This window comes from Arvicola amphibius, chromosome 2, assembly GCF_903992535.2.
Source record: "Arvicola amphibius chromosome 2, mArvAmp1.2, whole genome shotgun sequence".
Classification (NCBI taxonomy): Eukaryota; Metazoa; Chordata; class Mammalia; order Rodentia; family Cricetidae; genus Arvicola; species Arvicola amphibius.
In genome coordinates, this window is record NC_052048.2 from 39771191 (window position 1) to 39787469 (window position 16279).

Consider the following 16279-nt stretch of genomic DNA (forward strand, 5'->3'; position numbering starts at 1 on the left):
TCAATAAAATACATGGTGTTGTTTTTCTTCTTTTATTTTGAAGGAACACTTAAGTTTCCAGTAAAGCAGGAAACAATTTAGAGAAAGACTAAACATTTCATAGGAAATTTAGAAAAAAATAAAAATAAAAACCTGGCAGGAGACAGCTTTTCATGGAGTATGAAATGGATAGCAGGTTGTCCTCGGAGGAATAATGGAAAATGCTCTCCAGTGGGTTTAAAAGTTAAAATCTCCTTGGAAAATTAGCATCTTTGATTCATCTCAATCAATTCTGAACAAGTAAGGCTTGGGAAATTGCTTAGGCCCTGGAGTGAGACACCTGACTTCTGTAGGCTTATACACTTCCTTCAACTTAGGTTCAAGCAGGGTGAAAATCTGTTTATAAAATGACAACTATGCAAAAATATCCTGCCCGCTGAAAAATGGCTCAATGGAAGTGGTTAAGTCAAGGAAATGACAGTCTGTTTTACCCCTACTTCCTAGATGTTCAGTTTTTTCTTAAAACTTTTGCATTTACCACTTCCAGTTAGCCTGGGGATATGGCTGCCCTACCTGCCTCCTTCCTCTTCCTGCTTCTCTCTCTGCTTTCCTCCCACTCCCCAGCTTCCTCTTCTTGCTTCCTCCTCTCTGCTTCCCTTCCACTCCTTGACTTTCTCTTCCTGCTTCCTCCTCTCTCCTGCTTCCCTCCCACACCCTGACTCCCTCTTCCTGCTTCCTCCTCTCTGCTTCCCTTCCACTCCTTGACTCCCTCTTCCTGCTTCCTCCTCTCTGCTTCCCCCCTCTGACTTCTTCCAGCTTTTTTCTCTCTACTCCCTCCCATTCCCTGACTTCTTTTTCCTGCCCCTTCTTCCTCTGTCCACTTTGTTCTTCCCATGGCATTGTTTTGAATGCAAAGGAAAAGCACACAAAAAAGAAAAAAAAACTCACTAGGGTGGGAACAAGGAGGATATCAGTGACCAAGAACAAAGTTGTAGCTCTCACAGGGTTTGTAATCCAACTGGATTGACTGGCCCTAAACAGATGTGAAGAGCAGCCAAAGAACAAATGCTACAGATGTGGCAAGGAGAAGGGAAAGAAAACAGAGGGAGAAGCCCATCCCCCAAACGTAGATGGACGGATGGGCAGACGGATGATCAGATGGACAGAGACAGAGGTGTCTTTTCATCATAGCAACTGCCGCAAATTATCTATACAATACTAAAATGAGCCTATTTCTTTATCTAGGTAAAAGAAAAGGAAGAGCATATTTAAATGGACAAAGTATTTGAGCAGAGCCTTTACCAAAAAAGATGCACAGACAATAAATCAGTACAGAGGAAAATTAGCATCATAATTGCTCACCTGGGGGAGAGGTGGGGCACACAAGGAGTATCACCTTTCTTCACATCTATTTCAATGGTTAACATTGAAAAGAAAGAGCATATTGAATGCTCATGGTTGAGAATTGGAAGAAATAACAAATTTTGTGCACTGCTGACAGAGATATAAAATATTCTTTTTCACTTTAGAAAAAAACAGTTGGGCAATTTCATTCCTGTTCTCAGTTCCCTTTTAGTTTTGGTTTGGGTCAGGGTCTCTACAGGTAGCCAAGCTTGATCTTGAACTCACAGCAATCCTTGGCTTGTAAATGGTGGAAACAGAAAAGTCACCACGCCTGGATTCAGACTGGCAACTTCTTATACTGTTAAATGTATACCCAACATAGGCGCCAATTATTTCACTTGTACACATGTGAACACATGAAAGCTTACGTCTAAGCATAAATGGCCCCGAAGCTTTACACAGCTCCCAATTAGAAACCCCTCAAATGCCATCAACAAATGGTATATCTGCAAACTGCATAGGATGTGACAACAGAACACCCTGAGGCAAGACAAAGGAATAACTCTCTGAAGGAGACAATGATGTAGATAAGTGAGGACTGCTTAGTCTAAAGGCTGCTCTGTGACATTCAAGAAGAAGCTGGCTACCTATTGGAGGTCACCTATCCAGGAGAAAACCGAAAGTGACCAGGAACATGCTGAGGACCTCTTAGGGGCTACTCTTCTTCTGGCTCTTGATCTGGGTGCTGGCTCCTTGGCTGAGCAGATGTGTAAACAAACACAGAATTTTGTGTTTATGACTTGGGCATTTTGCTATATTTATCTTGATTTCAACCAAGATATGACATAATCAAGGCCAGAAGGAGGGAGAAGGAAGAAAGCTGGCAAGTAGAGACAGAAATGCAGCCACTCTGAGGGAGATTTCAAGTAGGGAGGGTGGCTCTGCCTTCCTTCATGCTCTCAATATCTCTAGGACCAATGTTCCTCACAGGTAGAAACACTTAGGTCTTGATCACCTAGGACTGGGTAACCTATCAAGGGGCTCATCCCTGGAGAGGACAACTCCTCTCTCTGTGGCCACTACTTTGCTGTAGCTCTTGTGGTGTGGTCTTTTGAGATTCCCTTCCATCCACCAAGGTAGGTCAACTGATGATGTCATTTTCTCAGGTCTTCTTTAGGTAACCAAATTGTTCAGATATCATGAGTGCAGCTTCTCTGTTATCTATAGAAGACACTGTCTTACAACTTAACTTGAGTCCCAACACCAGTGTGGGAGCCATGCATTTATCAATGTCAGGTGGATTATTTGATTGAATAATATTGTGATAGATAAACAAACAAGAGAAAGGGGGGGGGCAGAAAAGGAAAGGGAAAAGTAAAAAACAGCCATGTCTGATGACTCAGGGAAAGAATGTATAGACATTATCTTTCTGCATAGGGCCACATACCATCCATCCAGTATATCATGGTGTGCATGTTTTCCTGGGCCATCTTAACTAGTTTTTATAAATGCCCAGATATGATTTAGAAGCACATCTGCGGAGAAATTTACTCTGAACCCCAGCACTTGTGTCCCCAGCCCTCCGCCCCATGCCACCATCATCGTCACCACACTTCTCCAGGCCCACTCCTTACCTCCACCTCCCACAGGGCTTTGGAACTGGTGGCCGAGGTGGCTGACTGTCGGCCGGTTGTCCTCAGGAAGACATGCTGCTTCTTCCTGTGCTCATCGCATGTGAGAAACTTCTCTTGCTCAGCGTGGAAGAGCCTCACCACATCACCCTGTATGTCCATGCAAGTAAGGGGAAAATGAGTTTGAAAAGAAAACCAGCCTGCTGCCCTGAGAAAAGCAGAGTGCCAAAAAGCATCCAACTTACTCCCTTTAAAATGTCATCTTTGTTATCACTCCATTTCATGAAGAGGACGATTTTCCAGCTTGTGTTGCAGTTAACAGAGTTGACCTAGAACGCAAAGCAGAATTAACGTTTCACATAGCTCCTAGAATCACGATGTCATTCAGTCCTCACAGTTCCTCACTGTAGCCAGGAAGGCTGGGCCTCAGTACAAACCTCTTGTTAGAGTTCAGAGAGCTAAGATGTCCCTGTAGGCTCACATGTCTGAAAACATGGCTCCCCAGCTGGTGGAGCTGTTTCGGGAGAATTTGGAACCTTTAAAAGGAGGGACCTATCCACAGGAAGTAGGTTTCTAGAGTAGACCATGAGGTTTTCGGCCTGGCCTAGCTTCCTGTCCACTCTCTCTGGTTCCTGTTCTATGGAGGTATGCACAGCCTAACACTGTTCGAGCTGCGCCTCTCCCATCTCCACATCCTCCCCACCTGCCTGTGAACAACCACCCTTATTTGCTTTGTTTCTGGTACTTAGTCAAGGCAATGAGAAAAGTAGCTAACTGGCCCTGAAGACAGACACCATGGAGAACAAAGAACCTGAAAAGTCATCTGGGGCGTAAGAAATGGGTAACAAATTTGGGTAACAAATGGCTTATTTGTACCCATCACTACAGATGCTCCAAATCCGACTTGAAGGTTCAAGCCCTAGTTTCTTTCTACCCCTTTGGGAACGCTGCCTTCTTTTCCTCCAAGTCTCTGTCTCTACAGCTACAAATGTAAAGGCCAAATGAAATAAAATACTTTAAAGATGGAATGAGATACCAAGAAATGAGCCTGGGGCCTACAAGTGAAAATGTTAGTGGTTGTTAGCATCAGCAAGAGCCCTCATTTGTCAAATCACACAGCTATGGCATACTAACTCCATCTCACTTCATCCTTAGTGGCACCCTAAGAAACTCTACCCTCCTTTCAGACTCCGGATGCACAGAGAGAGAGAGAGGGGCACCACAGACTGAGGTTTGAACTCACATCTTTCTCAATCTAGAGTTCATGTCCACTCTGTGACACAGACATTCTAGTACAAGAGAGTTAAAACCCCAGGTCTGCAACTGCCTGGTGAGAGGCTCAGCAATGTACAGCTAAAAACTAGATCCTCCCCCACAGCAGGGCTGTGCATGGCCTGTATGTCACCTCTTTAGGATTAAAAAAGGTACCCTACTTAGGGAGACAACTTGGCACACTGTGCCCCTACAACTAGGGTAGGGGAAAGTGGTAAAAGGACTTTTCAGGTATTAACAAATTAGAGAATGATTCTTCAGTGACGCAAAGTTTACAGACCTACAAAATTCATGCTACCCAACTGTGGGCCTTGGGCTCTTCCCCTACAGAATGGGCTCAGTGTCCTGAGTTGCTGCTGAAGTCACATGCAGTACACAAACACTCTGGTCCCACAAGGCCTGCTCCTGGGGCACAACCTCATCCATATATCGGGACATCGACTTTTTTAAATGTTCTTACCTCATTGCAGCCTGGGTTATCCACCAATTGATGGGTGCTGGCGTGCAGAGGCTGGCCAGCGTTGACGGGGTTCAAGACCACCTTGTCACCTATGACCACCTGGAAAGAAAGGAGCAACAGAGCTTTGCAAAGGGCAGAATGGGAGTGCACAGGCTCCGCTGAATGGTCCTGGGAGGCCATCTATCTCAGGACATACAGCTTTTATAAGCCGACCCGCGCAAGCACGGCTCGCGTTCTGAAAGACGGCTGAGGCTGGATTTCAATGCACAACTGTTGCTGCTGATACTTCAATACTTTGCAAGTTGGTCCAGGGCACTGAGAAAGGGTTTTTTGGTATTTAGTTGAGGCACTTATATAAATAAACTCGACTCAATTTTAGGAAAAGCAGGATACTATTTTGAGTGATCTTTATGCTTGAAAGAATGAAGTCATAGTCATGTTTCTAGAGCAATGATCTTCAGAACTGTGATTACAGCATAAGAAATCTATTTTCTAATACAATTCCTTTATATATGGCAATAAATGGCATTTACGTTTTAAAGGTTTATTTTTAATTTATTGCATGAATGTGAGAGTGCCCACCTTGTCTGTGTACCATGTATATTCCATTCCATGGAAGCCAGAGAGGGCTTTAGATTCCATGCAACTGGAGTTACAGGCCATTTCTTTGGTCCTCAGCAGTAGACACTTAAAGATAATGTTCAATTACTGAAAGAAATGCCTGACCAGAGACTTATACCTACCCTTAGTGTCACACAGCCTGATTTGTTCTAGTCTGACCTCCTATCTAAACTGACACCCTTAAAGCATTGAGGTATGAATAGGTCAAACCTATCAGATCTGAGAAACTATTTTTAAAAATGTAAACTACTTATGTCATAGTCTCAACTAAGTCAAACACATTAAATTACAATGACAGAAAAGCAAAGATTTACTGAAAACAAAACTCAGATCTCAGTATATTGTTTTGTGTGTGTGTGTGTGTGTGTGTGTGTAGGCCAGACAAAGATGTAGGACAACCTGTATCATTCTCTACCTTATCTCTTTGAGACAAGTTTTCTCAAGGAAACCAAGTTTTTTTTCTCAATGAGGCTGGCTGGCTAGTGAGTTCAAGGATCTGCCTGTTCTGCTCTCCCAGTATTGGACTTAAAGGCACACACAGCCAAGACTGGCTTTTATGTGGAGACTGGGAATTTGAAATCAGCTCTTCATGCTTATACAGCAAGCCACCTCCTCAGCCCTACATTTTCTTTTGAGAGTGGGAGAAGAAGGAAAGGAAACAAAAGAGATGTCTGCCTTCTTACAAGGTAAAACCCACATATTTTGAGAATGATACATTTTAGAAATATATATGGTCATATTTTCTATAACCTGAAATTAATCTAAGTTCATTAAAAAGAACCTATCACTTGTGGCTCAATATTCACTGTAGGCCAGCAGTGAGAGACCAACTTGCTACTGTTAGATGATATGCATACAAACATAAAATATTTGAACTGACCACAGATTATAAACTTAAATGGCATTACTAAAAAAAATATCAAAACCTAGGTTTTTTGGTGTGTAGGTTTTTTTTTTCTTTTTTCTTTTTTCTTTTTTTTTTTTTTTTTTTTTTGATGGGAGCCGGGGAGGGGGACAGTTTAAAACAAGGTTTACTCTGTGTAGCCCTGGTTATCCTGGAACTCACTTCTGTAGACCAGGCTAGCTATGAACTCACAGAGATCTACCTGCCTCTGCCTCCTAAGTGCTGGGATTAAAGGTGTGCACCACCACTACCTGGCTCGAAACCTAGTTTTAAGCAAAGGGTAGGTGAGTATTTCCAGAACACTCAAGCTATTTAAGGCGCGAATTTCTTTTTAGTTTTTTTACCCCCTTAAGCATCTATTTTAGAACCATAACAAGGTCAAGTACATAGTTGACAGCATTTAAACATATTCACCGCTAAGTATGTGCCCACGTAATGACTGACTAATTTAACTAACAGATATCCAGAGTGTTCTCAGTTGCCTTGCAAAGGGATTCCTGTGGCTCTGTATTGTCCAGAATCCCAGGTGGCTACTGCAGTTGCAGGAGATGGAGAAGCATCCCTGCTTACTGACTCAGGAAGCAAGGGGTGAGCATGCAATCCACTCCCATTCCCTACTAAGGCCTTTCCACTTTCTGTCCTTTGGTATCTCCAAAATAGCTGGATATTTCTGGTGCACTCATAGAAATGGAATGGCAAGGGATCCTCAACCAGGATATTAATTCAGGATGGCTGTTCTCATGGTAAAATCACTGAGGTAATGGGATTTTTTTTTTCAGAGGCCCAATAGGAAAAACATAGTGACTGTATTTAGGTCACACTTCTCTTCTCGTTTCCTTGTTTCCCAAACACCAGTTTCCATAGCAATCGGATCTCTTCTTCTGCCTGTGGCTCCAATGCTAAACTTCTCTTAGTTGAGCCTCAAGCACAGTGAGGGCTGGAGGCAAGGCATGGGGCATTTGCTGGTGGGGAAGCTCCACTTACACTGTCTCCGATGGAACGCAGCTTGTAGAACGGTTGAATGTAAAACCAGGACCCTTCGTTTCCAGCCTCGTCCAGTGTCACTCTCATGGCGTTCTTCTCTAGAAGGGCCGGAAGCCTCTTATTCACGGTTAGGTATTTATTGCTTTTCAAATGCAGGAGCTAAAAATCCATCAAGAGAATAAGGCATGAGCGAGTCTGGGAGTTCTCTGCCATAAGTCTTTTGGTCATATAAAATACCTATCAAAATTCCTCCCAACACCAAGCTGTTTGAGAAGCAGGAGAAACACAAAGTACCTAATGCTAGGAACAATGAGAAAAGGGACAGTGAAGGAGGCAGAGAAGAGGGCAGGAGGGAAGGAAAAAAATTGTCTGCCTTTTTACCAGTGTGGCCTTAGACGAGACAGATAATGCAGAAGCCAGTTATACCATCATCTGGAAGCTGCTAGAGAGGCATGCCATCACCTTGTGAACGGGGCTAGGAACTGTGGTCTTACTAGTCACTGATACCAGAGGGGGACCAAGAAAGGTAATTATGTCAATAGGCAATAGCCGGATTTAAAAGGCAATGCCATCAAGGATTGTTATTCCTTGTGATGAATGGGGTGACCCTGGACATCCACCTTCAATGCTCCCAGCACATTATTCTTTACTCTGGGATGATGATTTCATGAAGCGTGGGAGGAGAGAAGATCCAAATAGGAAAGTTTGGCTAATAATCTGGACCAGTAAGTACTACTAAGGTTCCCTGTGTTGGTAGGTAAAAGAGAAAACAGGAAAGCAAGACTTCCCCGTCTCTAGAGAAGGAAGGCCAGCTTGTGACTCCACCGTGGCTGCCATATCTCCTGTTTACAGGAGAACACACGAACACCCTTAAGGGACCCACAAATCTACTGATGGGGTTGCTGAGAGTGGAGGCATAATTTGTGAGTCCTGGAAAGCCTATGGCCAAAAGAAACAGGAGCCAGTAATGCCCTCCCAGGCCCTTGATGAATGGCCTCTAATCCTCCACACACAGGCTCACTCTCGCACAGGTGAGCCTGAAAGCAGAAATAAAACTGAGATCATTTCAAACTACCCTAGAAGAAGAAACCATTACCACTGGTTTGGCACGCCATTCTTGAGACCTCACAGGCCTAGGAGGGATTAGCTGTCAGCATCTCCCACGAAATTCTTTCATTCTTGGTGCCACACAGATATCCAGCCTAACCAACTGAATGTCTTCTCCTCTGAGCCTCAGAACACTGGCCTAACTTGATAATAGAACAGAACTTCAAAGGGACAGGGAGGACTGACAATCTGATCTTCCAAAAGCTTTCGAGAGCTATTACTAAGACCAAACCCAAGTAACCATTTAATGGAAAAGCATTAGCCAGGAATGGTGACCCCCATACCCGTAATCCTAGTAAGATCAGGGCAATCCTGGGCAATTTAGCAAAACGATAAGTTAACTTCTGCAATTCCCATTTTTTTTTAAAAAATCAAAGTTGTTTTTTTTAAACATTTTTTAGTTGTACTTCTCTATACCTAATAGCAATAAAAATTGGAAAAAAACTTTCTAATTAGTAATTTACAAGGTTGCAAAAGCTGGAGCAGATAACTGATGGCCAGGGTGCTCAACAGTTACAACTACTGTCGCTGTGCCTGGGTTAAAATGATCTGGGAACTGGGTACATTAAGATGATCCCTAGGATTTCCTCACAAACGCATCTCTAAGATTGGGATAGGTCTGATCAGAACCTTCTGGGAATGACCTGTGGAAGCCTCCTTGGACTGTGTTATTCATTGTACGTTCAAGGGTACAGAGATATCAGGTGACCCAAACAACCATAAAATATGTCAACAGTTGTGAAATACTTTTGATTAATAAAGAATTTATAAAAGAGGGTGCAGATGATTAAAGTTTTGTGAAGTAATCCCAGTGCTTGTAGAGTAGAGGTAGACAGGTCAAGAATTGAGGGTCAACTCAGCTACCTGGTGAGCATGAGACCAGCCTGTGGTGCATGAAACCTTGTAAATACATATATGCGTGTGCGAAGAACTCTTTTTGTTTTCTCTGGCAAACAGCTCTGAACAAAAGCTAAAATTTACAGGGCATTCAATTTTCACTAAACACAGAGAACTCCCAAGCATCATAAATTAGGTCAAAACATTACAATTAGGGTCTTCTTCAGGCTTGGTGTTTCCCATTTGAACCATCTGGACACAAGTGATCAGTAAGCAGAACACGTGACCAGTAAATGGCTGAGAACAGAAATGCTTACACCATGACACAAACCAAGAAAATGCCCAAGTGATACAACAAGAAACATGAGGGAATTGTCGCTGTTTTTGCTGTTGTTGTTGTCTAGGTTGTTTTCAATAAAGTAGCTGCCTCTTATTGGAGCCCCACTGCCAAGGAAATGGCATGCCATGCGACACGGCTGCTTCCTCAATTTCTTTCTTCTGAATTCATGCTTCAGCTTCAGAAGAGAAGAGCAGCTTGCACCTACCTGGATCACATTGCCATACTGGATCACGGTCCCCAGCAATTTCCTGTTTTCTGTCTCATTCTGCTTCTTTTCCAGGTCTGCAGCGTGCTGTAACATGGACAAGGAAGACTGGTCACAAAGAGCAAATGGGTTCTATTCCTCTGCGGCAATAGAGAGCCACTGTCAACAGAACCGCGGAACAAGCAAATCCCTGGGCACAGCCCGAGGTTCTATGAAACGAGCCAAGAGTTGTGAAGCTCATCTAACTTGGACTAGCTTATACACTGGCTTATGTCTCAGCTTTCAGGACCTTGGGGGATTATTAAAATGAGCTTTTTTTTCAGGGACGTCATGGACATTTGACTTATGAGAAACTAGTCAAGACCATGTATATATCTTTTAACAACAGAGAAAGGACAGAAAGAATTTTGCATTCCTCTTGTGATTTGGAAATATTCTTTAAGGCTTTGAAATAAAATAAAACTGAATTGGAAAGTCTATTTGGAGCAGCATGTGGTTTTGAGAACTTTATTATGAAACAGCTGTGAGCTTGTTTCCTTATTTGTAAAGCCAGAATAAAAGCAGTACCTACACCTCATATATATCACCCTGCATAGTGACTGCTCCCTGTACTATATGTGGTCTATTATTGATTATTGTCAAATATTTATTCACCATAATTTCTCTAATTTTCATGTAGCTCTTTAAAAGGAAGATGATTACTCTATTTTTAAACAAGAAACAGTAAAATTTAACGGTTTGGTCAACATCACACAGGTTATTGGATGCTGAGTACAGTGGGCTCGGGTGAACTATTTTCTCTATTATATATAACAAATTTTGCTTAATTTCAGTTTTAGTTTTTAATCGTGAATTTTCTAAGTGACAGAGCTAATCCACAAATGTGCATTTGGGCTAAACTCCTAATTTGCAGAGTTAGAGTAAGGTTGGAAACATTAGCAGTCAAGTCTGGCATGCTTAGAAAGGTAGCAAGGCCAAACAGAAGGTACTTGAAGGGTTTCCTGGAACCACCACCATGAACAGCTTTATCTCATTCTTTTCTCCAAGCATTGTTCAAGGAACTACTGTAACACAATATGGCAACAGGGAACTACTGACACCATGGACAATAAGTTGCACACTATCATCCTTAAAATGCATCAAAGAAACATGACAGGACAGAATTACATACAGAAAATGACAGAAGGTGACAGCCTAATGCCCAATAGTGTATTACAATTTCGGAAACATTCATTTGCCATGTTCTCGTCAGGTGAGACATTGGCAGATATCAATGGGGTCCCTTTCATAGGGAACACGTCTTCATTTTCACAGGCCTTTGCGGACTTGTTATCATCCAACTAAGTTGATATGTTAGCAAACCCTAGTTGATGTTCTTACTACAAAAGGGAACTCACAAGCATTAACACACCACCACAAATATTACAGAAGATTATGAAAGACATATAATACCATTCAATAATTTCTCATTTTAATTAATTTTTTATTTACTTATTGTAAAATAGGGATAAAGTCCAGGGCCTCACTCATGCTGGGCAAATGCTTTACCACTAAGTTATATTCACAGTCTTTCAATAAGATAATGTGGTTGGTAGAATAGCTGCAGGTGAATTGTCTGTATTCTGTCAATCATGTTTTAAATAAACGCTGACTGGCCAGGCAGGAAGTATAGGCAGGAAAACCAGACAGGATGTAGAAATGATGCAACGAGAACAGGAGAATTCTGGGAAAAAGGAAGTTGATTCCTCCCACTCCTGCCCAGACCACCTAAGCAGCAGGATGTGATCTGCCCCACTGAAAAAGGTACTGAGCCACATGGCTAACGTAGATAAGAACAATGGGTTAATATAAGCTACAAGAGCTAATAAGTAGCCTGACCTAATGGGCCAATCAGCTTTATAACTTATAGAGATTTCTGTGTGATTTTTTGGGGGGCTTTGCCGGCTGTGGGGTACCGGGCAGGACAGAAACCCCAACAAACAGGCCCCCTTCATTGTTACAAATAGCAATAGCTTCAGTGGACTCACAGATTTGAATGCCTGGCCACTGGGGAGTGACACTACTTGACAGAGATTAGGAGGTCTGACCTTCTTGGAGTAGGTGTGGCCGTGATGGAGGAAGTATGTCACCGGGAGGTGGGCTTTGTATAATCAAGGGCTTAAGACAGGCCCAGTCTCTCTCTCTGTCTCTCTCTCCTCCCCTTCTGTCCCAGATATAGAACTCTCAGCTATACTCTAGCACCATGCCTGCATGCCCTCATGTTTCCTGCCATGATGACAGTGATCATCGGGTCTCTTCACAGCAATAGGACACTGACCAATATAGAAATTGGTACCAGGGACTGGGCAACTGCTGTTGAAGAGTCCAAGAATAAGAATATTAAAAAATGTAGATTCTAAAAATAAGAATGTAGAAATAAATAAATATAAAGCTGTAAGCCTAGGAGAATGAGAGCAGACTGTCAGCAGCTTTCTCAGCACCTTAAGGATTAACTATTAACAGTGGGTTACTCTGCTTTACAATCCATAGCTCTATTTACAAGGCTGAAACATCTCTCTCCAAATTGAGAATCTAATACCCCATCCTTGATTACTGATGGATATGAGCTGAGCCAACTTTTAGGAGATAGATATATGACCTTGGGTTATACATTATCCCTGCTATGTGAAATGGGCAGCATCAACGGGGAGAGCACAGGCTTCAGTAAACACTACCCGGAAATACCAAGGAAGACAACAGATTAAGTATAAACACTAGTTTAACTGAAAAAAAAATCTGTTAAGAAAGAGTGTAAAGGCAATCTGTATCTGAATTTTACCTTGAGATTGTAAAAATTCCTTTGTTCAGATCTAATGCTTGATGTCCCTACTATAAAAAGGTGGGTTCAGAAACCGGCCTTTGCCACTGCCTTACAAAATCCATCTTTGGCTGTGGTCTCAGCTAGCTGATAAGCTTTTTGTGCTCCACGAAGTCCCCCTTGCCCCCGGAATCTGGTTTCTGGAATAATGTTTGCTTCTGGTTTATTAGACTTTGGTGATCTGTCCCCATCTTTGTGCAACCCCCGTGAACCCAATACTGTGATAGGCCTGTCCATGCTTTTGTTTAGAAGAATGTGAACTTTGGGTCGTTGAATTAGAAAAGCACTTGAATGTTTTAAGCTTAATGGGTCATACTAGTAGGAACACGGAAGACAATGGTGCTAAGGGTCATTTGAACTGTTGGGGACCAACTCAAGAGATTTCAGAGGAGAAGAATACTAGTATGTGGCCTAGAAATGGTTCTTGTAATATTTGGGTGAAGAATGTAGCTATTTTAGGCCCTTGCCCTCCCCCCCCAAAAAAATATTCCTGAGGCTAAACTGAAGAGTTTTGAATTAACAGTGTGGACAGAGAAAGTTTCAAAATACCTTAATATTGATTGTGCCCTTGGTTACTAGTGGCCAGTCTTATGCAGATCTATAATGAAAAGGAGCAAGCTGAGCAAGGAAAAATATAAAATGTAGAGTTTGAGGAAAAAAAGTGGGAAGCAGGAAGTATAATGGAGTTAAGTCCCCTGTTCAAGGAGAGAAACAGATTAAAGAAAAGCCAGTTGCTAGAGGAGATAAAGGGAGTGGTGACCTCAGGGTAAGATTCAACCCAGCTAAGTTTACAACATTCAAGGCCAGCCTGGCCTATGAAGTGAATTTCAGGACAGTTTGGAGTTTGCACAGCTGGTTCTTTTTGGTCTTTTTTGGTCTAAAATTTCCTCATTATGTTCCCTTTCCTCCATTTTAGAATGGTAATGTATATCCTGTGCCATTTTATGTTGAAACCATGTGATCTGCTTGTTTTGATTTTGAATTTACAAGGGGTTACAGTTAAGAGATTGCTGTAAGTCTCAGAAAAGACTTTGAAACCTTGAACTTTTAAACAGTGTTAAGACTGTCATTGACTATCGGAACTTCTGAAGTTGGATTGAATGCAGTTTTGCATTCTGATGTGGTTACAAGCCTATAAGGCCAGGGAATAGAATGTGGTGGTTTGAGTAGGAATGGCCCCTCAGGCTCACAGATTGAATGCTTGGTCATTAGTGAGTGGTGTTACTTCAGAGGAATTATGAAATGTTTGCCTTCTTGGAGTAGTATGTGTGACTTTATTAGAGAAAGTGTATCACTGATGAGGGGCTTGGGCTTTGGATTTTCAAGGGCCCAAGATGGAGGTCCAGTGTCTCTGTCCTCCTGCTGCCTGCCAATACAGAGATAGAATTCTCAGCTACCTCTTCAGTACATGTCTGCTTACGTCTTTTCATGCTTTCTACCATGATAATAATTTATCAGATTACAACCTCTCAATTGTAAGCATGACCCAATTAAATGTTTTCCTTTAAGAGAACTGCTGGGTCATGGTGTGTCTTCATAATAGAACATTGACTAAGACAAGAATTTAATAACAATTATTAGGGAGAAGATTCTAAAACTAAGCAATGTTCTGAAGATGATTTTAAAACGAGGTCTAGGTGGGCTGGATCAAAACCATAATGATTGCTACAAATTCCGCATCTTCTCAAGCTCTACCTGTGGTGCATGCGATTTAGAAAGTTGAGCTTTGGAGAAAATTACAGGAAGCAATCTCAGCTCACAAGCCCAGCAATGTGCAGGAAGATAATGACTTGTCTATCAGTGGGAATCCCGGCCAGGTAAGCATGCGCACACCAGCCCAAAGAGGGGTCTGTTCAGCCATTTCTCTCCCGCTCTTTTTGAGTGAGATTCCAGTCCTCTACTCTCACGAATACAAAGATAAAGCCACGAAATTCCAGTCATCTCAAGTGGTAAAGCCTTGCAGACAACACAGCAGGCCTCAGTCTCCATGACGACCTCTGTGCAGGTCTCCAGTCCTGCTCCCAGCCCCCACCCCATCCTTTCCACCCTGTATTTCCTACTCTAGAGAGCTCTCTGTAGTCTCCACAGGTAGTTTTCCAAACACTGGCCTGGATCCATTTGGAATGAGAGTTTACACTTGTACAGAGTGATTTGTTTTTTCTACTAAGCTGTTCTCGGCTAATACTGCATAGAAACTGAAGAGAGAAAAAAATATCGATTGAGGAAAATAAAATATTTTCAAAAAAAAAAAAAAAAACACCCAAGCAAATGGATCTTTTCTATGCCCAAAATATCACAGTGGTGAGTTTCATGCTTACAGAATTCTTGAGTAGCACAGCACTTCTTGGACATGATTTGAAGATGGAAAATTCTCATGAACCTTTTCTTATTCCCAAGAAATTCCAAACGCCTCAGCCTAAGGCCTAAGAGCCTAAAATATTAAGTACCTATGCTGGCTGAAAGGAGCTTCAGTTGAAGAAATGCCTCCATAAGATCTGGCTGTAGGTAAGTCTATAGAGCATTTTCTTAATTAGTCATTGATGGGGGCAGCCCAGCCCATTGTGGGTAGTTCCATCCCTGGGCTGGTAGCCCTTGGTTCTTTAAGAAAGTAGGCTGAGAGAGTCAGGAGGAACAAGCCAGTAAGCAGCACCTCTCTATGGCCTCTGCATCAGCTCCTGCCTCCAGGTTCCTGCCCTGCTTCAGTTCCTGACCTGACTTCCATTGGTGATGAACAGTGAAATGAAAGCTGAATAAACCCTCTCCTCCCCAACTTGCTTTGTTCACGGTGTTTTACCGCCACAATAGAAACCCTAACTCAGACAGTTCTACCCATGCTAAGACTGAGCACAAATCAGTGTCAAGCTGACCATCAAAAAGGTACTACTATTCCAAAACAGAAACTAATTACAAAGAAGTGAAATTGAAAAGCAAAGGCAGCTGGCTAAAATAAAAAGAAAATCCACAGGAAGTAAGTAGAGAATAGAACCAAAGACTACCTTAAAAACACTGTGGAAGATCACAGTTAAAATTTTGTCAAACTATGAATTACAAACTTTTCATTTCTGCTAACAAGGTCACTGAACAAACACAGAAAGCAGTAAACTTATGGGCCATTATGTGTATGTGAGCCCACTTCTACAGCTCCTTATCGTATAAAGAAAAAAGTCTCTAATTCGCTTTTTACTAACAGCGTTAATTTAAAATATGTTTGTTTACTGCAAAGACTGGGAGATGGATCAGTTGGTAAAGTGCTTGCCAGACAACATGAAGACTAGCGTGTTCAATCCCCAAGACCAACATCTGCATCAAAAGCCAGGCAGGAAAGCACAGGCTTGTAATCTAGATTTATGGAATTCTATGATCAGCCAAAGGCAAGCTCTCTCTTTCTCTCTCTCTCTCCCTCCCTCTCTCCTTCCCTCCCTCCCTCCCTCTCTCCCTCACACACACAAAACAAAACCAACAACATCACAGCTCTGCCTTTTGAAGATCATCACCCAAGACTGCAAGACTGACCTGTGCCCCTCCCCTCTCTCTCCCTCCCTCCCACACGCAGGCACACACAACTGCAGATGTGCACACACATATATACCTGAACACGCATCAGTCCTTAAATAATCCTCTCACAAGACAAAACTTAGTTTCTAGAACAAAAACATTCATCATGACTTTTAAGTTCAGTAGGCAACATAAGATATAGATTAAAAGGCAGCAAGACCTAGACTGCACCAGGACCCACAG

General features: G+C 42.3%; 1 protein-coding gene across 8 annotated transcripts in view; it reads right to left on the minus strand.

The window, feature by feature from the left end:
* Itpr1 (inositol 1,4,5-trisphosphate receptor type 1) overlaps positions 1–16279 on the minus strand; it is a 338451-nt gene that overhangs the window by 191725 nt on the left and 130447 nt on the right. For all 8 annotated transcript variants that reach the window (XM_038318103.2, XM_038318102.2, XM_038318101.2 and 5 more), the window contains exons 6-10: positions 9685–9771; positions 7196–7354; positions 4687–4785; positions 3200–3283; positions 2958–3104 (exon numbers count right to left, since the gene is read on the minus strand). In XM_038318103.2, coding sequence (XP_038174031.1) covers positions 2958–3104; positions 3200–3283; positions 4687–4785; positions 7196–7354; positions 9685–9771 — 576 coding nt within the window. The remainder of the gene's footprint in view (positions 1–2957; positions 3105–3199; positions 3284–4686; positions 4786–7195; positions 7355–9684; positions 9772–16279) is intronic.